The sequence below is a fragment of the Aethina tumida genome, chromosome 4 (assembly GCF_024364675.1).
Source record: "Aethina tumida isolate Nest 87 chromosome 4, icAetTumi1.1, whole genome shotgun sequence".
NCBI classification, from domain to species: Eukaryota; Metazoa; Arthropoda; class Insecta; order Coleoptera; family Nitidulidae; genus Aethina; species Aethina tumida.
Window position 1 is genome coordinate 5498593 of NC_065438.1, and position 26800 is coordinate 5525392.

Genomic DNA, 26800 nt, shown 5'->3' on the forward strand with positions numbered 1-26800 from the left:
ACATATTGTTTCAATTGTTATCGTTTATTAAGTATATTGATTAGCTAGGCAGTCACCTTTACACATCTAAGTAATGTTGGTTGCCTACTTAAAACCTATTAAAATTTAGGTTAGATTAGGTAGAGAAGAAATAAATATTTCAGTAACGCGAGAGCTGTTGTTGCGTGCGGGTCGTTGCCGCGATGCTCGTGTGAAACATCGCGAAACAACCGACAGTTTTTGCAAATTTAAAAACAAATAATGAAATAATAACAGTGACTTTAGCATTGCTAGTGTACTTAGATATGCGTGTAGTTTAGTTAGATATTCTGGATACCTAATTTTTAAATCTAAGGTAACGACATAGAGAATAAAATTTGGAACTGGTGTGGGTGATCGAAAGAATCCCATTAGATGCGTTGCGGGATAGGTTATATTTACGCGTTGTCATTCGGACAATATTGACAGGCCCTAAAAGTTTTCCTTGCCCGGCCCCGGTAATTACCTTTAATAATGCGAGCGATAATTAAAAAGCCTTTTTGCAATGCTCGTTTCATCTGTCCGCATTTTTGTGATTTAATCAGATGTCTCGGGTTTGCGTGCCGCTGAAAAACACATTTACACTAATGAATTCCTGGTGGGGAATGATTTAAATATCCTCTGATAATAAAATGCATATAATATTCAGAAAATATGTGATATCACCTTTTATATGGGCCAATGTGTCAAAAGGGCAACGCTGGAATTTGGGCTATATATTAATTATTTAAATATAAAGTAGTATAAAACGTTCCAATATATTTATTCTTATTAGGAAGAGTATGTGTATGAATAAAAATTAAATATTCATTAAATAATTAATTGACAACTCCTTAACAAAAGCACAAGATTTTCCTTTTTTAAAATATTACATTTTACTTTTTCAATATAAAAAAAGTAAAATGAGGCAAAGTAATTAATGAATTTTTGTAAGATAAATTCAGATTTGTTTAATTGTCACCTTACTTTTGTATACTACTTTAGATTTTTCTTATTAGCTCTTATTTTATATTTATAATATGTATTTATTTAGGTCTACAACTGTAATATAGTTATTTCAAAAATTAATTTATTATAAAAATGAGTATTTTCTTTTTTGCACAATTAATCATAGCTATTTTTGTTTAATTTTAATCTTAAAAACTATTCAAAAGATGAAGCTAAACTATTAATGAATTTTTGAAAAATATATACAGACTGTTTAATTGTCACCTTACTTTTATATAACAGTATACATTTTTCTTATTAGCTTTTATATTTGTAATATGCTGTGAGTGTATCTTTTAGGTCTACAATTGTAATTTAAATATTTCAGAAATTAGTTTCTTATCAAAATGAGTATTTTTTTTTTTGCACAATTTATCATAGCCATTTTTTAAATTTTAATCTTAAAAACTATTCTAAAGATAAAGTTAAACTATTAATGTATTTCAGTAAAATATATTCAGACTTGTTTAACTGTTACCTTACTTACAGTATATAACAAAAAACATAAAATAAAAGCTAATAAGTAAAATATATACTGTTATATAAAAGTAAGGTGACAAACAAGTCTGAATATATTTTACAAAAATTCACTAATAGTTAAGCTTCATCTTTAGAATTGTTTTTAAGACTAAATTTAAAAGTTTTTTAGCTTTTGTTTTAAATTTTTAACATTCTCCAAGTTAATTCAAATTAAGAATTATAAAAAACCTGGGCAAGGCATTTACCTCCAAATTTTTACCTTAGGGAAACATTTCACCCCAACATGTATGTTTTTAAAATTGTTTTGTTGTGTTCCAGCCATTTTCACCATACATTTCTCCAGGGATTTCATTTCTTCATTATTATGCATTGTCGGATATAATAAATGATGCCATTTATTTTCGTGTAATGCGCAACAATTTTTAATACTTCAAAAACTTGACTGTAATTTTAAATGTTTGTTTTAATTGCTCCCAGTTTATTTAAATTTCATGTTACAATTTAAATAAAACAGTACTTTTAAATTTGCTTCCATGTTGAAAGTAAATTTCACACACTTGAAAAATACGAAACAATTTTTAAGTTTATATTTGCTCTTGTGTTGTATAATTTGGTGACCTACTGATAATTTATTGTTGCCATCCTGAACTCATAAAAAATCACTCGTGACCCTGCAATAAATTAATTTATTTTTAAAATACATGTAATTAATAAACAATTTTTAATGTGTTGTTTTTTATTTCAGCATCAAAATGACTAAAAGCTTTTATTTAAGCACCCTTATATTCCGGGTGGTTCTCCCCATTACTATGTGGTCATGTAAGTATTACTTCGAATTTAGTTTCAGTTTAAACAGCCATTCCAAATTGGTTTGTTATAAATTAAATTGCCAGATCCAATCAATATTGGAAAGAATAGTCAGAATTAACGACGTAAACATGTCAATTTCTAAATACCCCCGAATGATTTATTCCATTTCATTTTATTTTAAGAAGAAACTGATCCGTCTTGGTGCGCCAAAAAATCAAGTATCTAAATATAACTAGTAAAATATTGAGTGGAGATCAAGCTTTATCAAATTATTGAACGGGTTAAAGCAATTTAGACTAAACTAATTGGTTTATTCGCCTTTTACGTTCGGTTGAGTAAACGTCTATAAATAGCACTAATACTTATCAGTCTGTTTAAAATTATTATTTTATCGGTTTTCACTATTTTGTGTAATAAAATATAACAGTCTAGTGACCAACCGGTTCCACCTGACACTCTTCCTTTCCCTCAACTGACTGAAACGAGCCTTTATTAAACTATGACATCATCAGTACATTCTTATCAAACCGTATATTAACATGCCCAAACTAAGACTCACAATGTATAAACTCACAGCAGACAATGAAAATGTTTATTGTCCATAAAACTATGAATGCTGAAATGCTGGATCAATATTCAGTTTGCGACTTATTGGAATCGTTGAGTGATTTGAAATGTGACTTTGTTTATTTATTTATATTAAACTAGATGGCTACTTAAAATGTGCCAGCTACTTGTACTTCCTGTTTATGGTTTATGAAAATATTTTGCTGCAGAATATAAATAGTTTATTATATTATTTTAATGTTGGGAAGTTGTTGCTAGCTACAACTACTAAACAAATATTACTACTATCAGATAACTAATGCAACACACCTAAATGATTTTATTGAGGAAAGTTTTATAAAAAAATATACCCAACGCCTAAAATAAAATCATTAGGTTCAGGTTTGATGACGTAATCATTAATTTTTTGGCGGTATGCTTTGTAAGCCGGCATTTCGGACATTAGAATTATATAATAGTTGAGGTTTCAAGGCCGGAAACGTATAAAAAATTCGGTTCCAACGTGGTTCACTGCTCCACGTTGCGAAATACTGTTCGTGTCAAGTTCAAGCCTTATCCTAATTACTGATCATTCGCCAAAAATATCTGTCTTATTATTTATTAAAGCTTCAGCTTAATTAATGTTTGTGTGTGTGTGTGTGTGTTAATCAGTTGCCCCCTCGTTTCGTGGAAAAGCCTGATGTGGGGGGTAGATAAACCAATTACACGTAGTAACGTGTGTTTTATGATTTTTTGCCTGTAACCAATTAAAAACAATTAGGCGTGGGAAACCCTGATGCACCCCGGCAATTAGCGTTCGTTTTAAAATAAAATTTCGTTGCGAAATTATTTATCGACCCCGGTGTTTTGATAAGGAACGATTGGGGGGTGCGGCAGAGGAAATTGTTCCATGGATGAGCGGACCGCGACCGGAAAAATAGTGAAACGAATATCAAAATTGGGGGGTGGCTGGCTCAAGTGTCGAGTTACAGCTCATGTATTTGTTTTGTAATGCGTTGGTTTTCCAAAGAGAAAATGCACATTTTGTAATACTGTTCTTTTACGTACCCCAATTTATTATCCAATTTGTATTTTATTACTATATTTAATACAGAAATTGGCCAATCTTTCGACAATTTACTGTTGACTTCAGTGATTTTTCATACTACCAACTTACAAACAAAATACTAAAATAATTTATTCTAAAAATAAACATGTTGTCAGCACTGGCGAATAAATACCCAAATAATATACTATTTATAGTAGCGGCCATAATTAGGGCAACTTTTTAAAATATATTAAAAATATATAATATTACGATTTTTCTGTCATTTTTGTGTCTACTATGCAACTAATCAATTTAATTTTATTATTTAATTGTATCCTTTTTTTTTCAGTGGACAAAATTATAGCAATTTTTACTTTTATGGCCATTCATTGATCTCTGTGAGCTTAAATCGATTATTTACTAGCGGTCTTTTGCTTATTATAATTATTTAATAATTAGTCTAAGTGAAACTATAAGAAAAACTATAATTTAGCGTTGCCAAGACCGAGAGAAATCAGAAGAGATGGCTTAGAATTTAAGTCGGCTAGATAAGTCAATCATTTCCTGTATTATTAAAAAAAAAATAGATAAACTGATCAAGTGGCAGATACAAAATTTGTCTGACTTCGAAAAGATTAAAAAAATAGATAACTGGATACTTTTCCAATATCAAAAAACAGTCTAATCTTATCATCAACTGAAATTAAAGTCAACTTGAAGAAGATAGAGCTTAAATTGGTTCAAGAACTGCAGGAAGATGATTAGGAGATGGGGCTTCATTTAATCAAAACTACAAGTAAAACCTTGGTTTCTATTAGAAATGTGAATGACCAATTTTGACTTGCTTAGGATCTCATTCAGTGGGCAAGAGAACAGTTGGAACGAGTATATTTTAGTGACTAATCTAAATTCAATTTATAAAGAAAATGATGGTTCTGCTTATGTTAAATATTTATATATCATGAAACATGATAGGGGTTCAATTATGCTGTGGGGATGCTTTAATTGTTCTTTATAAAACAATTCATATTAAATAAAAGAGTTATGGCTAAAATATTAAACATTTAACATTACTTGTTCTTAGATTATCATATTTAATACTTGAATATTTAATGCATTAAACAAAATAAAACATATTGAAGTAAAAGTTCGTCTGAGTGTGTTATTGTGCCAGTGAAACACTTTCGCTGCTTCTCTCCCAAAACAAGTAAAACCCAAACTTGTGACGTAAGTAAGACTAGACGGAGGATAATAAAAAAAAACGGGGTTGAATCGATCGCGTTTGGTACAGACTCGCACAGGAACGAGACGAAATGAAGACATAAAAAACAAATGACTGGAACCAGACTAGAAACACACTCCCGAAAGAATTTTTAGAACACTAAATGTCTAGCAGGTGTTTCGCAAAATGTTCTAAACATAGCAAACCATATTTCTTTATAATAATTAGGGAAGAGTTTTGAAACGAAATTATTTTTAAAATTTTATCTGCTTGGTTAACATGCGTGAATTTCCAAAATTAGCTTATTTGAACGTTAAATCGTCTTAGAACACGAAATAATCTGGTATGGGTTTAGAAGTTACGGAAACTCAATCAATATTATTGAAAATTCTGTTTATATTCATAACATATGCGTCGCAAAGTAAATTTTCAATTCCATTGTATTTAAAACTATAAATATGTAACGTGGGAATGACTTTTATTAATAAATAAATTGAAATAAAAATTATTATTAGTAATGGTTAATAATGCAGCCAAATGAACAAATTAATTTTTTTTCCATAAAGGTTAATAATCGTGCTAAACATGGAACTGCTAAAAATTCATATAACGGAAACAACAACATTACAATGCATAGCCTTGTAATACAGATATAATTTTGCCGAGTGCAATTTCACAATACTACAAAAGAAAACATCTGTGGGAATAATGAAATTAGCACCATCCATAAATAATGATTTAAACACAAGCCATGGTTTTGTTGTGAGAAAGGTGGGTGCAATTTCGTACGTTCACAAGTCGTATAGGTCGAAGGGTATCAACATTGGATTGCAAGGATGATGCATACTTATTTATATGTCCTGATTAGCTTTCTGCTTCGTTCAGGCATTCGAATTACAAGGTGTTTTATTAAATACCGAGAACTGATAAATAATATGAGTAAACTAGAAGAATGTTCTTTTTTCTGATTTAATCACATAATTGTTGGAGTTAGATCATTATAATTATGCAGAAAATCAAAGTAAAATTTTATATTTTTGAATAAATATTTCAATAAAAGCAAATTAAATCTAACCACCTTTAATTATTGGTGTTAGACCTCTAAAATCTACTAAATATTAATCTTTTACTCCTTTCTCTAATAATCTGAAGTATACGTACAAAGTATTGGTTACAATATAATCATGTTGAGGTACTCGATTAGCCAGCGCAAAGTTCAGATCTAAATCCAATTGAAAACTTATGGAAGGACATGAAGTCCAGTAGGAGATTGTTGATATTAATTATAGATTAATATAAAATTAGTTGAACTTAAATATTTGTGTTATAGTAAGTCATTTGTGTCATCCACCAGTAACATAAAAGGACGCCGAAAAATTAAGATAACATATGTAGAATGTCTGCTAATCTTGAGTTTAGTATGTTTATCTTCAAATGATTTAGGTTTTTGCATTGAAATTATAAATAGTTTTAATTAGTTAAAATAGTTTATTATCTGTTAGAATACTTTATAGTATTTGAGTACATATATCAATTAAAATAAAACGTCTACGTTTTAATGATATAAACCAAGCTTCCAATTTGTTTGTTTATTTTATATAGTATATTTACACAAAGAAATCTTACAGATAAGTAGAGAGATTTATTTATTTTAAAATTGAGCAACGAAGACCACCTCGACCAGCACACATTTCTTTGATTAATAAAACTGAACTTTAATCCGTCACGTTTTTAATTTGAACTTTGGATTAGTGTGTCACGGAAAAATCCATTTTTTTCCCACCCCCGGACCGACCCGCTGAAATCCGACACACCTTCGAAAACGTACGCCGAAAGTCGCACCACGCACACGGGACCCACCCTTTGTCGGTGTGTGCGGTCCTGAAATTGGCGGCGGCGGCCCAAATGCCATCCAGACGTACAATAATCAGAGCAGAAACGCAACTTATCAAGCGGGTACGCTCCAGTTTCGCCGTTAACTCACTTTTAAGAACGGTTCACTTTTACTATCTCATTTTTGTCCTATAAACTTTCTAGTGTAAAAAGTAGGGCTGTCTTAAAAATTAAGGTTATCCAAGACTTAGGTCATTCAATGATTAAATTATACTAATTTTTTGTTTTTATTAATTGTCTTTAATGTAATGTATAAGTATGTAATTAATTGTCATTGTAAGTTACTAAAAATAAACTACCTTCAAATAATGGTAGGATCCATTACCGATCAATATTTACGTTTCGTTTCGACTTAATTGATCCGATTTACGAAATTACAACACAACAAAACAAAACCTCCATTTTCATCGAGTCAAATTCTATTAGAGTTCACTGACTGAACTTAATTCCCTTAATCAAATTGATTACCTTTAAAAAAGCTGGATAAACAAAACTAGATTGAACGAATATTGACGGATTAGATTAACTTATTACCTCCATTATCCAACACCATATCACTAATCCAGTTGGTTTATTAACTGAATAAATAAATGAAGTACCATCCAACCCACTCAAAAATAAATTACCTTAACACTATTATTAATGAATCACGTATGGGGAAAGTGAATTTATAATCTGGATGTCTGCATTTTGTGTGGGATCGATGGGTATTTATGGAAATGCGGAACCTGTGACGAAATGTATATTTAGAAGACGGATTAATTGACTGTCTTTTTGTGCTTGTTGTCCAGAATGTGCCAAAAATGTTGTAATAAAATGTTCTGGCCAATTTGATCAGTCCTGAACACTTAATTTTTGTCGTATATTCAAAACAATAATTACTAATTAATTTTAGTATAGTTGTAAAGGTTTACCTCCAAAATTCAAGCTGAATAAATTAAATAACAATCAATTTTTTTAAATATATTTATTAATAATAAAGAAATTTAATATGGTCAAATAAGCAAATTAATTTTTTTTTAATTTATTTACATAGTTATTAGTGATAATAGTGAAGATACTATAAAACTTAATTTTTAATGTAGTAAATGTCCAAATTAATTTTATATCTATTAAATTAAAATAATATAATACTTTTATCGTTAAATAAACAATAATTTTGAGTGAACTTCTCTGAATCGTATAAGTTTTTCATCAATGAATGGGCTTGTCCATTGATTGACCTTCTTTCCTTTCGTTTTTATCGCTTATCGTGAAAATACAATACGACCGATACTTTCGGATTGATTTATTACATAACAAAACTAAACGAAAGAAAATAGTATTTGGAAACATTTATTTGTAATTAATACGGGTCATTTCCTACGATTGTCGTCAGGGCAGATAACGTGGAGTTTTTACAGTTAGAATGTGGATGATAAAAATGTGTTTATGTATATTTGTTGCAACTTGCAACACTGATAACTTATATACTTATTTATAATATTTTTACACCGATTTGTCACCGTTGTATGAGCATCTAGTAACTTAATTGTTTTTAGAATTCTGTGGTAATGAATCATAAAACCAACAGCTGTATGAGCAACTTCAAAAAACTATCTGATAAAAATTTAATCATTATTATTAATATAATATTAAAAAATATGCAAAAATTTGCACGATGATGAATGAGCACATTTCCTAAAAAAATCAATAACTAATTTTATTTTGGAATTATAATTAAATTTAGTACATTGTACGAGGAACAGCAACTATCTAATAACTGTATTAACATTAATTTTATAAAAAAAAATGCGGAAATGGTTTGTTTTTAGATTCTTAATGTAATTTTCTGGCGAAATCGTGAAACCCAGATTGTACGATGATGAGTAACTTTCAAAAAAGTTTTAACACTATTATTACTAATATTAATTTTACATAAAATAGATTTATTAAAGAGTTTTCTTATTTTTTTCAATAATGAAATACTAAAAAACAAGAAATTAATAATGAATTGATTTTTTTAGGTGTCGTCTTTCGACCATGTCTGCTATCCGGGATTTATCTGCTCCTGTCTTGTTACCTGCCTTTTGTCCCTGTGCCAAAGGCCTCCACCATGAAAGGCCACACGGGCATCTTCCTCAAACTGTTCATAGCCATCGCAGTACTGAACACCCTGCTCCAAATCACCTTCCAGATCCTGCTCGTCGTTCTACGACCGTACGGATTCATCCTGGAGGTTGGTAAATTGATCACCCCCAAAACACGACAAAACTAATCAACCCCTCGTTGCAGAACTGCGACTTCCTGGAAAAGGTGTTGCGTCACGTGGGCTTCGTACGGATGAACCACATCTCGGCGCCGGCCGCCACGGCCTGGCTGTCGCCCGAAATCCTGATGCTGATCACCTCGATAGCCGGGTTCCTGGTGCTCAGGAAGCTGACGTCCGAATCGGACGTCGAGCAGGACGAGAACGTGCAGGAGCGGAGGACCACGCACAAGAAAGCGAAGCTGAAATTCATGATCTACATGGTGTCCATAGGACGGTACGTCGTCCTGTTCACCATGTACTTGGCCGCCGTGCTCAGGCCTTCGGTTCAGGGCGGCCTCTATTTCTTCGTGTTCCTGTGCGCCGCCACCCATTGGGCCTGCTACAAGAAGCTGAGCAAGAAGTTCGCCATCATACTGCGATGCTTGGCCGTCCTGGTGTTCGTGCATCTCGCCGTTTTCTTTGCGTATCAAACGCAGTGGCCTCAGGAATATTTAGAGCCCAACAGCACATATGCTAGGTACCACCACTGTTAAGCTTTTAACGTGCTAGTTGAGTACTATTTTTTGTTGCAGATACTTCGCACTAACGCCGTTGTACAGTTACAACTGTTCGGATCCTAGGGAGTTTATATTTAATCCAGTTGAATGGGATTATATTTTAAACCCTTTTGCCATTTACGCCTTTTTTTACTTCATGATTCTTTTATCAAAGGGACTAATGAAACCAGAGGTCAGTAACACTATAGATTTACTGCTGTGGAATGCCAAATATCTGCGTAACTAACTCATTCTTCTATACTTTATATTAACACCAATAATCATTTTCAGTGAAATTCCGATTTAAAAGATGTATTTTCTTCATATACAGTCAATACTTGAACAAACTATAAAAAACTGGTTTCTTACATATTTTAAGGATAATTTCATTACTCATGTATTTATTTGGATTATCTAACTAGGTAATATTTACTAAAACTAGTATCCACAGTAAATTTATATTTTTAATGTATACTTTGCTGCTATTTAAAGTTTACAATTACTAAATATTTTGCACAGATATACGATATTTACTTAAACAATTAAAATTGATAACAACCTGAGTCATTGTGGAACAAGTCTGGGTTAACTCCTCATATATTAACACCCCTTTTATACCAGTTACTTGATAAATTAGCTTTAAGGTAAAATTTGGCCTTGCTTTTAACGTATGGGGATGAGTCAAATAAATTCCCAACAAATTATTATGTGTTAAAATGTAGGATACTTATCTACAATGTTTGTTCAAATTATGACTGTGACTAAACCTCCAAACTAACCGTTTATTTCTTCTTTACGACTAACTCGACTAACTGCGCAGTCGCAAAAGAAACAGGGACCGTTCTCGAGACTGGAGGGCAGCTTCACCAGCCCGCTGGGCCGGCAGATGTCGCAGCGATTGTCGCGCAACCAGATGATGCGCAGTGGCACGACGAAACGTCGTTGGCAGAGCGCCACCCGCAAAGTCAGAGTAAGACCCTGATGCCGTCAAGGGAGTCCTTTTTATTTTTTTTCTTTGGGGTTTTATGTTTTCTTCCTCACTTATTTTTCAGCGTCATGCTAATGCGTCCATGCCATTGAGTGCACCTTTATGTTTTTATATTTTGTGTTGATACTAACGTCAGTTAACAAACGCTCATGCTTGGCTTTTTGGTTTTGATTTTTCTAGGTTAAAGCCGCTCGTATTATTATTAATTTTAATCGAAGACCCGCCATTAAGACCAAGTATTACCCCAGCGAAACCTCGCCAGTATGTATTTTTATTTATTTACATTTTTGTTCTTACTCTTTTAGTTTACTTTATTTTCATTTTTGTTTTAACGGTGGAGGGTAGAACATATTGTAAATAACAACGTATGTATGCTGCAAATAAAATTATATAAATGCTAATTTTATTTAGTAGCACACGTCCATTAGATTTAATGTAACGCCTGTGTTCAATGTGTTTTAGTTGATACGTAATGTAAGTCCCAGACACAACTCCCGCAGGATAATACAAGACTCAACGGGAAGCGTCACAATCACCGGTGATAATCAGGAGGAGATTCCGATGGACGTTCTGGGTAAGGGTAAGATTCTCTTCGGATTCATATTATTGGCCTGCACTGGACGTCTAAATTTGCTTTTTAATTAACTAACAAATGAGTTGCAGTTGCCTTGTAACGATTCCGAAGTGAATCGTAAAGAAGTTTTAACTTAATAATACTGCATCAACAATTGTTTGGGAGACAAAATTCATAACTTGGGGTTATTTATTGCCTCAATGATTGCATGGCAAACAACTATTAATTGATTTTATTTAAAAATTACTGCTAGAGTTTTGTACATATTTATTTGCTTTCCATTGTATTAGATGGCCAAATAGTGTATGTCGTAGCTTTTATGTTAATAACAGAAATATAACAAGTTAATCAATTAAAACCGTAAATGCGACCTCCACTAGTTAGGTAGATGCAAGGTCTTGCTTAAGTATTTATGTATATATAACTATAGTGCAGTTAATTACTTGCATTTTGCCAAGGTACTACAGAACCAGAATACAAACCAACACTTCTCGAGAACATTTTCGACGCCTTCGGACAAGTCCTGCAAGTAATCATCAATTCCTCGTACATCGCAACGAACATTATAATGATGGTAAGTCGAAGCATCTCTTAAATCGTTCCCCAATTAATTTCGTTCAACTTTCCTAGACGTGGAGCATAACGTACTTAAGCTGGATCACCTTCGTGCTGCTAATTTGGGCGAATGTCCTGTGGCTAATCCCAAACCAGAGAAAGAGCATGCTGCGCTCCAGCCCATTCCTCGTCTTCTACGCCTGGTTCCTTCTCATCTCCGCCTATATATACTCCATGAATCTAACCGAAGAGGAGCTGCCGTCCATCATCAAAGGCATCAACATGAAGCAGATCGGCTTCGTTAAAGTCCAACACTTGCCCTGCAATCCGTTGCTGGTCAAGTGTCTGTTCACGGCGATGTTTTGGATCACGCTCAGGCAGTATATGCATGAGAGGTTCACGGAGAGGCAGAGCAGTGCGCTGGCCGACATGGTCGCACCGCTGCAGGTCACAGTCGGCACAGCTACCGGTAAATTAGACAAATCAGTCCTCGTTAAAATTATCTTTTCTAGTCCTATCAGCATGCCAATTAGGCTTGTGAATGCATTATTATTTCGTGTTTTAAAGTAACTTTAATATGTATCTTTTAGGTGTCAACACTGAGCAACCGAAGACTATGAAGATGATGGACAAAATTGGAGCCCAACTGAGCACATTACTGACTAAATTCTTTATATGGGTTGTTGCCATTACTTTGTTTGCTGTAGCCATCACTGGCGAAAGGATGACTGTCTTCAGGATTATCTACATGGCCCTTTTCCTGTTCTTCATCCTGTCTTTCCAGGTTAATTCATGTCAATTGTTAGTTATTTAGTTGCAAGTTTGTCTTTATTTTCGCAGATCTCGTTCCGCCTGTGGAGAAAAATGATGTTCGCCTTCTGGCTCACTGTAATCGTCTACTCCATGATAATTTTGGTCATGGTGTACACCTACCAGTTCGACAACTTCCCAGAGTATTGGGAACAGTATCTGCACGTGCCCAAACAACAGTACGTACAAAAACACCCCGCCGCCTTCTTCAAATTAACAATATTCATTTTAGGCAGTTGGATATCGGTCTGGAGATATTCGAAACCAGGCAGCTGTTCGTGCGCCTGGTTACGCCTACTTTCTTCGTCATTATCACCGTCATCCAGCTCCATTACTTCCACAAGGACTTCATGATGTTGTCGAACCCACGGAACTCTATCAACATTGGTGTAGATCTGGACGAGAGCTCTTTGCAGGGTGGTGCGGGGGCCATAAGTGAACGTACCGCTTCACCCATATTCTCCGAGAAGAATGCTCCGAAGAAATCAAGTTAGTATTTATCATTTGTCGGATACCGTAAATAGTTTTCGATAACTCTAAAGCATCTATTGATAATATATGTAGTACTAATGATAGTACCTGATCACTGATATTTACTAATTAAATGGTTGTTTATTTACTATTTTTATATTGATGGTACTATCACTAGTATCCGACCAAATGAGTGAGAATACAGTTGTTAAATGTGTTAATTATTTAGGGTTAACTTTGGAGAACTTATCGGAAGCCATAGATGTGCTGTTCGTGTTCATGGAGATCCATATGCCGAAGATTGTAATTTTTATGGCGATGCTCTTGTGTGTTTACGACAAATGCGCCCTGTACCTTCTGGTTATAGTGCTCATAGTCTTGGCACTCACTTTCGGCAGGCCCATGATGGTAATTTCGATCTTCGCCACTTCCTGTTTTGCTTCAGTCCTGCTTTTGTCCAGAATGATATATCAAATCCAATACATTGAACCAGACGTTTGGAACGTAACCTGTCCGGTAAACATATTTAACTCTGTTGTTTGTAGAGTTGTTTGACTTGAATTTGATTTGTAGCCCTTAGGTAACAGCACTGGAAATGGCACGTCAGCGAACAACGCCCCTTGGCTTGGTTTCGTTAAGTCAAGCTCAGAGAAGTCGCTTCCTTCCATTGTCAAATGGAATATCATTTACATTCTGATGGTGACCCTTTGGTCTGTCATTATAGTCAGACAATACAACCATCGCATTTCCAAAGGTCAACCGCCCACGAGGGCCTACTTTGTGTTCCCTAATATTACTAGGGATGTAGCGGAGAAGAGTTTGCGTAACTTCGTGAAATATTTGGCCAATTATATGTTCTTTAAATTCGGGGTGGAGCTGTCTCTAATGGCAACTGTTGGTTTAATCGGCACCAGAATGGATTTCTACGCACTGCTCTACAGTTTCTGGCTACTCATTCTTATGTGTTGCTTAAAAGTCAGCCGTGCAACACTGTCGCGAGTCTGGAATCTATATTTAATATTTATAGCTGTACTGTTGCCAATACAGTATGTGATGGTTGTAGGCATACCTCCAACATTATGTGTAGGTAAGTCGCATTTACAATCTGGATAAAACCGGGTTCTTACAGTCAATTATCGCAGATTATCCTTGGGATCACTCCGAAACGTTGATTCGTCTACAAGAGTGGGCGTATCTAATGGATGACACCTACCCTCCATCACCCAAAAAGCTGATCTGCGACTTCGTAGTGCTGCTCCTCGTTTCGCGACAGGCGTTGGTCTTCCGCATCGAAAAACGACACGCCGGCAAAAGATACGCCGGTGGCTCGAACGAGAGCATCATCCATCTGGCTGAAGACAGTAGCTTCAGCAATCCGGTACCGGATTTCATCACGTACGTCAGAAGTTACCTGGACATCGTCAAGCGGGTCGTCCTGCCTAGTTTCCTGTGGATCACGATGGCGGTCATGTTCTTGGCCGGCACCAACAGAGTGAACATCTTCTCCATCGGTTACCTGTTGGGGGCGTTCATCTTCCTGTGGCAGGGATCCGATCTCTACCTCAAACCGATACCGAAAATACTTAAGTCCTGGGACATGCTCATATTCTACAACGTTGTCTCCATCCTGGTAAAAGTGGCGCTACAAATAGTCGGATGTGTGTACATTCACACGTTCGACAACAACACCTGCTGGATGGTGCAGCTGTTCGGCGTCGGATGCGTGCGCAAGTTCGGCAACTTCGTCGAGATGTCGGGCATTCAGGATCCGGAGGAGTGCAAGGTGCCGCGGGAGTTCGTCGGCCTGGTCTGGGACGGGATATGTTTCGGATTCTTGATCACGCAGCGGCGCATCTTCCAGAGCTACAACTTCTTCCATATGATCGATGAAATAAAGGCGGTGACTATTTTGGCGTCGAGAGGCGCTGATCTGATAGAAGAGCTACGACAGGAACGGATTCAGGAGCAGGAGGAGCTCGAGAGGAAGGTTCTGGAGAAGATCAAGACCAAAATGGATAGGATTAAAGCTACACAACAAAAGTTACAGGATAATGTTTACCAGGACAGCAAGAACCACTTCGTCGGTATGTATTTTAACTAACAGTTATCCAAACATGGATAAGGTTTTCTCAAATTAGTCCTAATGTTCACAGTATATTTGAGAAAATCCAAATGAATTTGTCTACAAAATTAATAAAGAACTATATTTTCTAATTTATACTATTTTACACACTGAAACTTTAGTTATTCTTTATTTTTGCCCTTTGAATGGTGAATTCAAGATTCATTTGAGAGAGTTCCTTTGGATATTGTCTATAAAATGATTATAAAACAGATATTCCAATTTACACTTTTACACTCTGAAATAAACAGGTTTTCTAACTCTATACTATTACATTCGGAAACAATATTTCGTATTTGTTAATTGCCCGTCAAAATATAATCGAAACAACTGTCCAGAACGGCCGAGATTGGCTCGTTCGACGTCGGCGTCGTCGTGCGGTTCCGCCACCTCACAACAAACCACCGAAGCGGGCTACCACACGCCGATCGACGAAGAAGAACCCGCCCCCTTGACACCACGCAGTTCCCTCATGCAACCACAAGCGCCCTCTAGTCCCTATTCCGCCATAATGACCGTGTCGCTCGAGGGCTACCTCGAGCCGCAACGGATCTCCTTCAGCTCACCGCCCAATTCCGAGTTGAACCCGCGTCCGCCGTCGCCCGACGACAGTTTTCCGGTGTTCTCGCCGCCGCCGTACGACGAGGCGCCGCCCTACGCGGAGGCGGTCACCGAAGAGACGACGGTGGTGCAGGCGGTGCAGAGGCAGACCAGCATAGGGCCGCCGTGGATGGCCGGCAGTCTGATCACACCGAGGCAGAGCGTGATCTCGTACTCGTCCAGGTCGCCGCTAAGCCACCACGAATGTAATTCGAGATTTGTGTTTGCATCCACCGTCTAAACGGCGCAGTAAATAGGCTTCGACTATTTTTTTCTACTGTACAAATGACTTTTTAATAACGGTCCTCGTCGTCCCGTTTTTTTATAGCTGCGAATCTTTACAGTCTGCATGTTCCCAATAAATCTGGTTTTTGAAAGTAAATAATCGTATCCAGAATATTCCCTCAATGTTTAAAATTCCCCATGTATATTATTATATTAACTGTAAATATGTATATTATTTTAAGTTGTTTATTTTATGATTTTGTATAAACGTTTCGAATGTTCTCTTGTAGATACAGTATTTCAAAACAGGCCGAGGCGCAGGAGGGCAACCCCAAAAACCTACAAACAGGGTAAACGTTCATTTTAACAACGTTTTTAGTGAGTTTGCATGCATCGATATTATAACAGGGACTGCTTATTGTAGGTTCGAGGATCATATTGTAGCTGAATAACATAACATCTTAACATGTCCGCTTTTGAATCGAGGGCAAGTGACGTCTTGTAATTTTTGAAACGCACTTTTTGTACATGCACACTTTTCCCCACATTCATTTATTAATCATAGTACTAGGTTCGCATGCCTTTAAATGCTTCCACATTTAGACCTTGCATCTTAATTTATATGGGTAAAAAATTGAATCTAATTGGTGTTTTGATGTTTAGCGGTGAGATCTGGAGACTACTACATGTTTGATGACCTGGAGGATGAAGATTTGGATGTGGAACAAGAAGAACTGCCTTTGGACATGGATGACCCAGCTAACAAGAACTTGAAACCAGCTTTGGGCGAGGTAACCTTTATTTAATTATCCTTAACAAGTTTTAAAATCGTTTTCATTTAAAATTAACGCACTATTTGCTCAAGAACCATCGAGTTCTTGACGAATGGTCGACCCCCGAAGTGTTTCCACTTTGTACTAATCATCGCTGAGTTTATAGTTAATTTCTAACGCGTTGAAGAGTCAGGGATCCAGGAGGGGTAGGTCGGAGCTCCACCGGCGATTGAGCATGCCGCTATCGCGGCAGAAATCGTCATATTCGGCGCGTTCGGCCATTTCTGTGCCGTTTAGCGCACCGCCGACCGTGAGTTACTAATACAGCACCACGCGCACCATTTTTTTCTGTTCACCGTTGCTGCTACTAACCCTATGTTTTCTACTGTTGTAAATTTGTAGGAATGGCGGATTGTGAAGCTTTTGGAACGTCAATTTCGGCAATATTTAACACTAGTTTACATGGTTGGACTTCTTTTCCATACTTTCTAAATTTCTAACATTGAAACTTTTTGTAAACTAGTGTAATTGTAAGATTTGATTTCCGCATTTATGCTTACCACTGCTTTGGATTCTATAACTATATGTGATAGTTATCTTCACAATTTTTAAAGACTATTTAATATGTCGAACTTGTAAATACTTCGAAATTGCTTTATTAGTTGTACTAAATTCTTAAAATATAAAAATGTAGAGCCATTGTGGTTAACTTGTGCTTTACTTTTTTTTGAGCCGCTACGCCACACTATTTTTGTTGTACATAAAAGTAATTTCGCAAGAGAAAATATTGGCGCCCATGAGTTTTCCAAAAATTCAAACTTTACACGTTGTTACTAACTAAAGTAGTATAGTTTATTTGTAACTCTTATATAGACATTTCTTTTACATATCATAATAACATATAAAAACTTTAGTGTGTTTGGTAGCCATAAAAAAATTAAAAAAAACCTTCGAAATGGTTTAGTAATCTATAACAATGTGCACCAAAATAATTTTCTTGTAATATACAGCAACTAGCAACGAAGCCGCATCCTGTTCTTTAGTTCAGCGACTGTTTTGTGTCAGCACTCTCTATGGCACAGCTGTACCGTCAGAAATTTTAATCCACCTTTGTTTTTAGATCAAAGAACTGGAAAAAGAAGAGAAACAACTCGAACCCCAAGCCAGCACCAGCAAAGACGATGAAATAAGCGAACTGACTGAACCACGTAAGTTTCTCACAAAGATCCATAAAAGCATGATTTAACTTGATGTTTTTGTAGCACCACAACCTACATTGCGTGACAGACTGTTACGCTACGCCAAATTGTGTTGGATGTACGTCGAAGGTGCTATGGTGAGCGTGACCAACTTCCTCAACAGATACTCGAAGGATTACCGGTATATCATAAGAGTTTTGTCCAAGGAGAAGAAAATTTTGAAGGTATAGTTGAGTGAACTATCTAGGATGTGGTTGTAAAATTGTATTTTCAGGAGAAAACCACTTACACCGTTGGCAACAGAGTGGGATCAGCACAAATTTGGCAACCGGCAGGATCTTATCACAGTCTCCTGCGTCAGGCAGAGTAAGTATCGGGGCTGGCAACTTAGGGTACAAATATTTTTTCCAGTTCAATCCTACTGGTTTATTCCATTTCACCTACTTAAAATATTAAACAATCCTTAGAATTTGAAATTGAATGTGCCGGGTACAATTGGGCTGGAGTTTTTTGAGTACTAATGACTTTTTGATTGTGCCTGAGACAAATTTTTGAGTAGCTAGAACGTTGGTTAGATCTGTAGTGTATCTTGGTATGTTGGTATTGTGTAGAGGTAGCCCGAATTCGACCATGAGCAGGACATCGATGGATATATTCAGTGTGTCCGATTCGTATCGGTTAGCGATTTATTCGGACAGGTCTGTGACGTTACTCGTCTTTGGAATGTTTTCTCTCTCACCACACTATTTCATTTACATCCGTCGTTTTAAAATTGTACAAGAACAAGCGGATTTTGTACGATGTTTAAAATGCCCCCATTCGCATTGTACAGAGCATTTTTCTTCCGACTTTATTAAACTATGAGACCGGATTGTCGCATTAACATGTGATGTGATTCAGGTTGACCGACTTAAACAGCGATAGCGGAACGAAAGCGCCGCACAGCGAAACGAGCGACACTAAGGCGGTGGCCGTCACCCTTCCATTATCCGGAGAAGAGGAGAGGTACAAAATAAACTCTGACTCGAACGGTCAGCAACACTGAGCACAGCTTTCACGTATACAATTTGTTTTGAGACGCGTATTCGTCGTTCACCACGCGGTTTTTTCTCTCTCTAGGTGTTACACCAACGGAAAAGAGACGTTTCGGTAGCATGCCTTTTTACGTAGGTTGGTTTTTGACTAAGGAACGAAGATAAACCGGTCGTCGGTTCTCTTGTGGACGTTAACAGCACTGTATATTGATTGGGAACTGTCACCAGACGTTCATGCAAGCTTTGGCACCAAGATCTTTATCTTACATTAGTTAAAAAATGTTGGATGAAGGTATCAAAACGTGTATCATGACCACCAACAGCACCACCACCAAACATCTTCTGTAAAACACGTCCACAAGAGATCCGACGTTCAGCATCCAAATCGCACAGTAACTGAACATCAATTGTTATCAAAAATTATGTTAAATTAGAGGCTAAAATTAGAGCGAATTGAAAAGAATGCAGTAGTTTAAGCGTAGGCTGTATGGCTGTGTTGTGTGTTGGCTGTGTAGGCGCAAGGCGAGTGTGCTCACAGTGCCCGAAATCCGCATCCTAGCTCCGTCCCTGGAACGTGGACTCGATTCGCCGTGCTCGTCCACCAGCAGGTAACCACCAGGATCCGAACCACTCGACTGCTTCCAAGCCGCATGCACCGCATTTTATTAGTTTTTTTATCTTTGTTCATGGAATGTACTGTGTCTAAATGTCGTTTGGTTTTCGTTGTTGTTGTTTTTTTAATTTAGTTCTTTGAAGAAGGAACTATAATAATCTTTATTTATTTATTTATTACTAAATATATTACAATACAATGTTTTTTATAACTGAGATGAGGTGAGTACATAAATAAATCCACGGTTTTTAAAGGCTTAAATGTCCGCTAACAATTTTTATTTATTTTCCGATATATCCGTTGTAAATACCAAAGCTATCGTCGATGTGCTTTCACTCCAGCAACTCCAATAACCGGTCGTTAAAACGTGTACATTTGCAGGAACTCGAATGAACGCGTGTCCGTATTGTATTCGGAATTTGAGGAAGGTGAGATGTCGTCGTACGACCAGCCCCCGATCGCCCGCCTGTGCTTAGCCATCTGGTACATCGTGATGAGCAGGACGGAACTGTTGTGCTACTTCTTCATTTTCCTCAACCAGATCAAGTCGGCAACCTTCCTGTCGTTACCCTTGCCCTTGATGGTGTTCTTCTGGGGCAGTCTGACCGTGCCCAGGCCATCGAAGACCTTCTGGGTCACCATCATCGCCTACACTGAGGTAAAGCACCCTAGCGTCCCACCTAGACAAACCTAAGCTAAAGCATTGGTTGTTGGGTTTTAGATCATTGTGTTTGTGAAGTGCATGTTCCAATTCGACATAATCCCGTGGAACCAGAATGTGGGCGTCATAAGCAATCCGTTCTATCCACCAAAAATAATCGGTATCGAGAGGAAAAAGGCTTACGCCGTGTGGGATCTGTTGCTGTTGCTCGTGGTGTTCTTCCACCGGGTGATGTTGAAGTCCATGGGATTGTGGAAGTCGATAGTACCGGTTCCAGCGGTTTTGATTTCAGAAGGGGAATACAAATTGGAAGATGGTACTTTGGTGCCGGTAAATGCTGCGTCGAAGAGGTTAGATTTACATCGTTTAGTAGGCAAGTTTAAAACGTTGAATTTCAGTTCCGAGGAGGCGGATAGAACGGAACGGGACGAAGCCGAAAGACGGGACGGAGAAGACAGTACCATTGTTCCGGCGGATGATGAGGAACTTTTGGATATAGAACGAGACGAAGTAACGCCTTTCACTGATTGTCTCGCAATATTCAAGAAAACGTAACATACATTTTTTATTTTTATTAATTTTTGTTGTTGGTGACATGAATTTTTTTTTAGAGCTTCGAAGTACACGGAAAGCATACAACTTTTCTTCTATTTGTTACTGGATCCGTCATCTAAACAAGCAACTGATGTGTACTCGTTCATGTTCATGTGCGACTTCTTTAATTTCTTCGTAATTTTGATCGGATACTCCTCGTTTGGAGTAAGTACATTATACATAAATTTAGTTTGTCATTTAACATTTGTTGTTTAGGCCCAACAGGGTGATGGTGGAGTGTCCTCATATTTGGAAGACAATCGAGTTCCAGCCTTGTTCCTTGTGATGTTGATCCTGCAGTTCATGCTCATTATTATAGACAGGGGCATTTTCCTGCGCAAGAACATAATTGCCAAACTCATATTCCAATATATCCAGATTCTGTTCCTCCACATCTGGTTGTTCGTGCTGTTCCCCGTGATGACCGGAACGTATTTCAATTCGGTGCTGCCGCCCCAAATGTACTACATGGTCAAGTGTTTCTATCTGCTGTTGTCCGCCTATCAAATACGATGTGGCTACCCGACCAGAATACTCGGCAACTTCCTCTGCAAAGGCTACAGTTACTTGAACATGTTCCTGTTCAAGGGATTCATGTTTATACCGTTCCTGTTCGAACTGAGGACCGTGATGGATTGGATGTGGACGGACACTTCGATGACCGTGTTCGATTGGATCAAGATGGAGGACATATTCCAGCACATTTTCCAATTGAAGGTACGTAATTTTTGGTTGGTGTAGTATGTTGATGTCGATTTTGAAAGTGAACGTTCGCAGTTTTTTGTCAGTGCATGACAATTGACAACTGATAGGAAACTGTACGACGTCCTTTGATTATTTACTAATGATTCTTTCTTTAATTCCCAGCTGGAGGTATACTTTTCTGTTGTTCACACAATTTTATATTTACTCAAGGCCAGACACTAGCATGGTTTGAATTTTAGTTGTTGTACTGTCCACCTACAACTCTTTACTGTGGCTTTTGTTTCTGTTCACTAACTTTATTAAATTTATTACTCACGTAAGAGTGGGAGATAATATATTTTATGTAATAGTTATTTACATTACTTATGTTACGTTAAAATATGTTAATACGTGACAAAGATTGGCTTATTCTGGCATCAATAATACAGCTCAGTTATAATGTATTGTACTTTATAAATGAGTTTACTGTACAGTCTGAGAAATTATTTTTATTAGTATCTCTCCTGCTCTATTGGAATTAACAATAATTAACTTAATCACCTATATTAGAAATCACAGCATTAATCGTGTTTAATTTTTAGTGCACGAGGCACGTGGAGGACAAGTACCCACAGGAGCGTGGAGAGAGAAAGAAACCACTGGTTAAATACTTCATGGGCGGCGCCCTATTGGCTGCTATCATCGGCATAATATGGTTCCCCCTTGTATTTTTCTCACTCGGCAATGCTGTAGGAGAACCGAACTTGCCTTACGACGTGACATTGGAAATCCGTATCGGTCCCTACGAGCCGGTCTATCAGATGTCCGCTCAGAACAATTCATTTAACGAGTGAGTTAAATATAATATCGGCTGTTTCGGTGGCTTTATACGTCTGGTTTTAGATTCTCGGAGGCCGACTATCAGCAGATGCTTAACGCCTACAGTTCAAACAAGGCGGCCATCAGCTTTATATCGAATTACCTTCCTTCGGACATATCGGCCGTCAGGTTGAACACAGACTCCGCAAATATATGGAGTATATCGCCGCCTGATCGACAAAGAATGGTCGAAGAAATCAAGTCTTGTAAGTACTTTAGTTTAATGTCACTGCTTTAGACATTTTTCTAAAATAATATGGGTATGCTAAACATGAGAAATTATTCTTTGTGTATATTTTCCTCTTTCTATTCCATAATTTATGTTTATTATGTTCAGCACACTCCAAAACTTGTGTTTGACAGTCAGATAAAGTTAGCTGCAACTCTTTCCAGATAAACCCCTGACGGTACGGCTGGAGTACAAAATATCTCACAGGACAAGTAAACCGGAGGACTCCGGCGTGATTCCGGAGAGCGTCGAAATAATCATACCTCCGCCTCCCGAAAACGAAACGAGCGTGATGCGAGAAGACCTGCTGAAAATGTTGAACGGCATACCTGCTCCGGCGGTGCCTCTAAACTATCTACTGCCCAAGTTCGTGAAAGTTACGAACCGAGGTACCGCCAAACCGATCGGCCAACTCATGGGCGCCATACCGGACGAATCGGCCAGACGATTCAGGAATTTAACGTTGAATCTGTTGCGTTCGAGCGCAGGAGCGGTAACCAGCAGCAAGGAATGGTGGCAGATCCACGAAACGTGCCACGACACGAACTACAACCTCTCGCTCTCGAAACTGCCTTACCACGACTGCGGACAGATCATCCTCTACACATTCAACGACAAGATATTCCCGTCCACGCTCAACCTCATCACCGGAGGAGGGTAAGAATTTCTTTTCACATCAATTTCTCCTACCTATAAACTGTCTTGAGCAATTCTTTAAGTGTCTCTTATGGGTTACAGGATAATCGGTCTCTATACAACTCTAGTTTTCGTAGCGTCTAGGGTCTTGCGTGGCTTCTTCAACGAGCAGTGCTTCAAGATCATGTTCGAGGACATGCCGAACGTCGATCGCGTCCTCCAATTGTGTTTCGATATTTATTTAGTACGCGAGGCGCGTGAGTTTACGCTCGAGGAAGATCTGTTCGCGAAACTTGTGTTCTTGTATAGATCTCCGGAGACTATGATAAAGTGGACGCGGCCCAAAGAGGAGGTGGAGGACGACGACAATCCCGAGGGAGAAGGTCAATAAGTCGTTTTTGGTGGTTTCGTCGTCCTTTTCGTTACTGGAAGTTATGCATATCGTTGTGTCCGTCGTACTTTGTGATCACTAATTCAACGATCAAATCGTTAAAAGTTACTGATCATTAAGACGCTCGACTTAAATTGGAATTAAGAATGATAATTGTGAATGTTAAAATTTCGCATTTGCCTGCACTTGATTATGAGACATTTTCTTTTCAGTTTCCTTCATTTCATTATGTTGCATCTGTTCGTTTAACATAAAATTTTGACAATTTAAAAATCAGGTTTTGCTAAATCATATCTAGTATAATAAAGTGCAATTATTAATATTTAGAATGGTTGCAGAGAAAAGTTTGGTGTCTTAGAAAATGGGAGTGCTTCGTGTAGCTTTAAGTTTAAAACTATTTATACTACTAGTCATTTATGCAGTAGATTATTGTCCACCAGGTGGACTTTTTCTCAGGAATTTTAAGCTTCCTTCCTTTTTTATCTAAAATATGTTATTTTCTTTAGCACATGTCTTCAAATCGTTTTGAATTGAAGGAATGCTGTTCACCAAGTTGATTTTCTTAATAAGAATGTCGAAACTTGATGAGTTACACCAGGTTGCCCAACGCACCCATACATTTTGCACCTTGAATCACAGCTTTATCCTAAGCATATTTGTTGAATATTTGCCTTGTGATATGGACTATAATTTTGCCTTTCTACAACTTATTTATGTGAATCTAGATGTGGACGTATCAAATATGTGGACTTTCCTGTTGTACTATTTTATATAAATGTCCTTTTTGAATGTAAGTTTATATTTTTAATTTTTTATATATGTGTAATTTATGGAGTTTCCGCTGTACATAAATATAGTTTTATAAATCATTTTGTTTTATTTAATTTAACCATCCTATATTTTAATGTCTGGCTCAAAAAAAACTAATGGAGAACAATCAGAAATCTCCAGAATTCAATAGAATGAGTTTGATGGTTTCGTTGTCATTTCCAGTTCTTTCATGTAGCTTTTAGTTTAAAACTGTACCATTTCATTTCAAGCATCCTTTCCCGTTTTATCTAAAATACAATTTTTTCTTTTACACAGCATTATATACCTCTATTTTGTTGGAGTCTATATACAATTTAAATGGATTAGATCGTTTGTTTCATCAATGGGAGTGAGAAGAATTTGGTTAAACGACATGCCCTCAGTGGACAGAATAATGACGTTATACAAAAGTATAATAATATCACGGGAATTCAAATCATTTTGGCTTGAGGAAATGTTATTTGCCAAGCTGATTTTCCTGTTTAGATCGACGGAACTTTTGATCGAATACACCAAATTGCCCAATCCACCCATACCTCCCGCACGTTAAATCACAGCTTTACTCTAAGAACATTTCATACATATTTGATGATGATGATGATGATGTAGACTATTATTATACCTTTTTACAATAAATTTATATGAATCTGAAAGAGGACGTATGGAATATTTGGGTACTACTGTTGTATTATTTTATATAAATGTCCTTTTAAATGTAATTATATATTTTTAATTTTTTATATATGTGTAATTTATGGAGTTTCGGCCGCACATAAATATAATTTTTACAAATTATTTTGTTTTATTTAATTTAACTGCCCTATATTTTAATATCTGGGTCAATGAACAAGTGGGGAACAATCAGAAATCTTGAGAAAGTTCAGTAGGTTGATTTTGATGGTTTCGTTGTTCTTTCCGTTAGTCATTTCCATTTCCTTCATGTAGCTTTTAATTTAAAACTATACCACTATGTCATTTATGTTTATTATTACAGTAACTATTAGATTAAATAGTGTTTAGGGCATTTCAAGCTTCCTTTCCAGTTTTATCTAAAATACATTTTTTCTTTTATACAGCATTTTATACATCTATGTTGCTGGAGTCTATTTAGCATTTAAAGTGATTAGAGCGACAATTTCGACAATGGGAACCAGACGAATTTGGTTAAACGACTTACCATCAGTGGACAGAATAATGACGTTGTACAGAAGTATAATAATATCACGGGAATTCAAATCGTTTTGGCTTGAAGAAATGTTATTCGCCAAGCTGATTTTCCTATTTAGATCCAGGGAACTTTTAATCAGATACACCAGATTGCCCAACACATCCATACTTCCCGCACGTTAAACCACAGCTTTATTCTGAGAACATTTCATTCATATTGGTGATGCTGATGTGGACTATTATTGTACTTATTTACAGTATAGTCATATAAACTTAAAAGATGCACGTTAAATCACAGTTTTATATAAATGTCTTTTTAAATGTAATTTTTATATTTTTAATTTTTTATATATGTGTAATTTATGGAGTTTCCGACGCACATAAATAAAGTTTTTACAAATTATTTTGTTTTATTTAATGGACGTCACTTCTGTATATATATATATATATATATATATATATATATACATACTAAATAAACAAAATGGAAAATAGAAAAAAATAATACTTCTAAATTAATTAAAAAGTTGATCACGAAAATTATTACAAATAGTTCAATTAATAAACAACATAATTTATAAATATAAACACAGTTCTTACAACAATAAAAATTAGTCTTGAAAATGTCACAAAATTATGTATTTATACCTATTAAAATTTAATGTACCTGTAAATCAAAATGTTGGAAAGTATTGAGTAAGTAAAATTAATTACGAATTACATAAATACCTTTAATAATAATAAATGCATTAAAATAAATTAATTAGTTAATATTAAAATAAATAAATAAAAAATAAATAATTACACAACTTCAATACATCTCACCGACGTTACGGCGCGACGCGGCGGTACTTATGCGCATAGCCAAGCAAAACCTTTTGGAGGTGTGCGTCTGTGATGGCACAGCTGAATATGATCGTTCTACTCGCTAGAGCAGATCTGCTCAGTGTCGTGGCATCACTTGGGTCGATCCAGTAACCATCTGGTCCGCCGA

General features: G+C 36.4%; 1 protein-coding gene across 8 annotated transcripts; it reads left to right on the forward strand.

The window, feature by feature from the left end:
• The first annotated feature begins 158 nt into the window (after positions 1-158).
• LOC109601773 (piezo-type mechanosensitive ion channel component) lies at positions 159-26177 on the forward strand. Of its 8 annotated transcripts, none has more exons than XM_049966914.1 (29): positions 159-334; positions 2231-2304; positions 9011-9222; positions 9279-9772; positions 9828-9984; positions 10960-11040; positions 11242-11359; positions 11812-11927; positions 11984-12377; positions 12499-12692; positions 12749-12897; positions 12951-13207; positions 13419-13705; positions 13763-14276; positions 14332-15273; positions 16427-16486; positions 16800-16927; positions 18030-18117; positions 18172-18332; positions 18383-18474; positions 20137-20413; positions 20477-20766; positions 20815-20967; positions 21028-21175; positions 21227-21727; positions 22297-22544; positions 22598-22779; positions 22967-23459; positions 25716-26177. In XM_049966914.1, exons 2-29 carry the CDS (start codon positions 2238-2240, stop codon positions 25987-25989), a joined length of 7077 nt encoding a protein of 2358 aa, XP_049822871.1. In that variant the 5' UTR covers positions 159-334; positions 2231-2237; the 3' UTR covers positions 25990-26177. The 8 variants fall into 8 exon arrangements, with proteins under 8 accessions (XP_049822871.1, XP_049822870.1, XP_049822866.1 ...); XM_049966913.1 differs by lacking the exon at positions 25716-26177 and adding an exon at positions 24916-25377; XM_049966911.1 differs by lacking the exon at positions 25716-26177 and adding an exon at positions 23541-24698 and having other exon boundaries at positions 162-334.
• Positions 26178-26800: the final 623 nt, after the last annotated feature.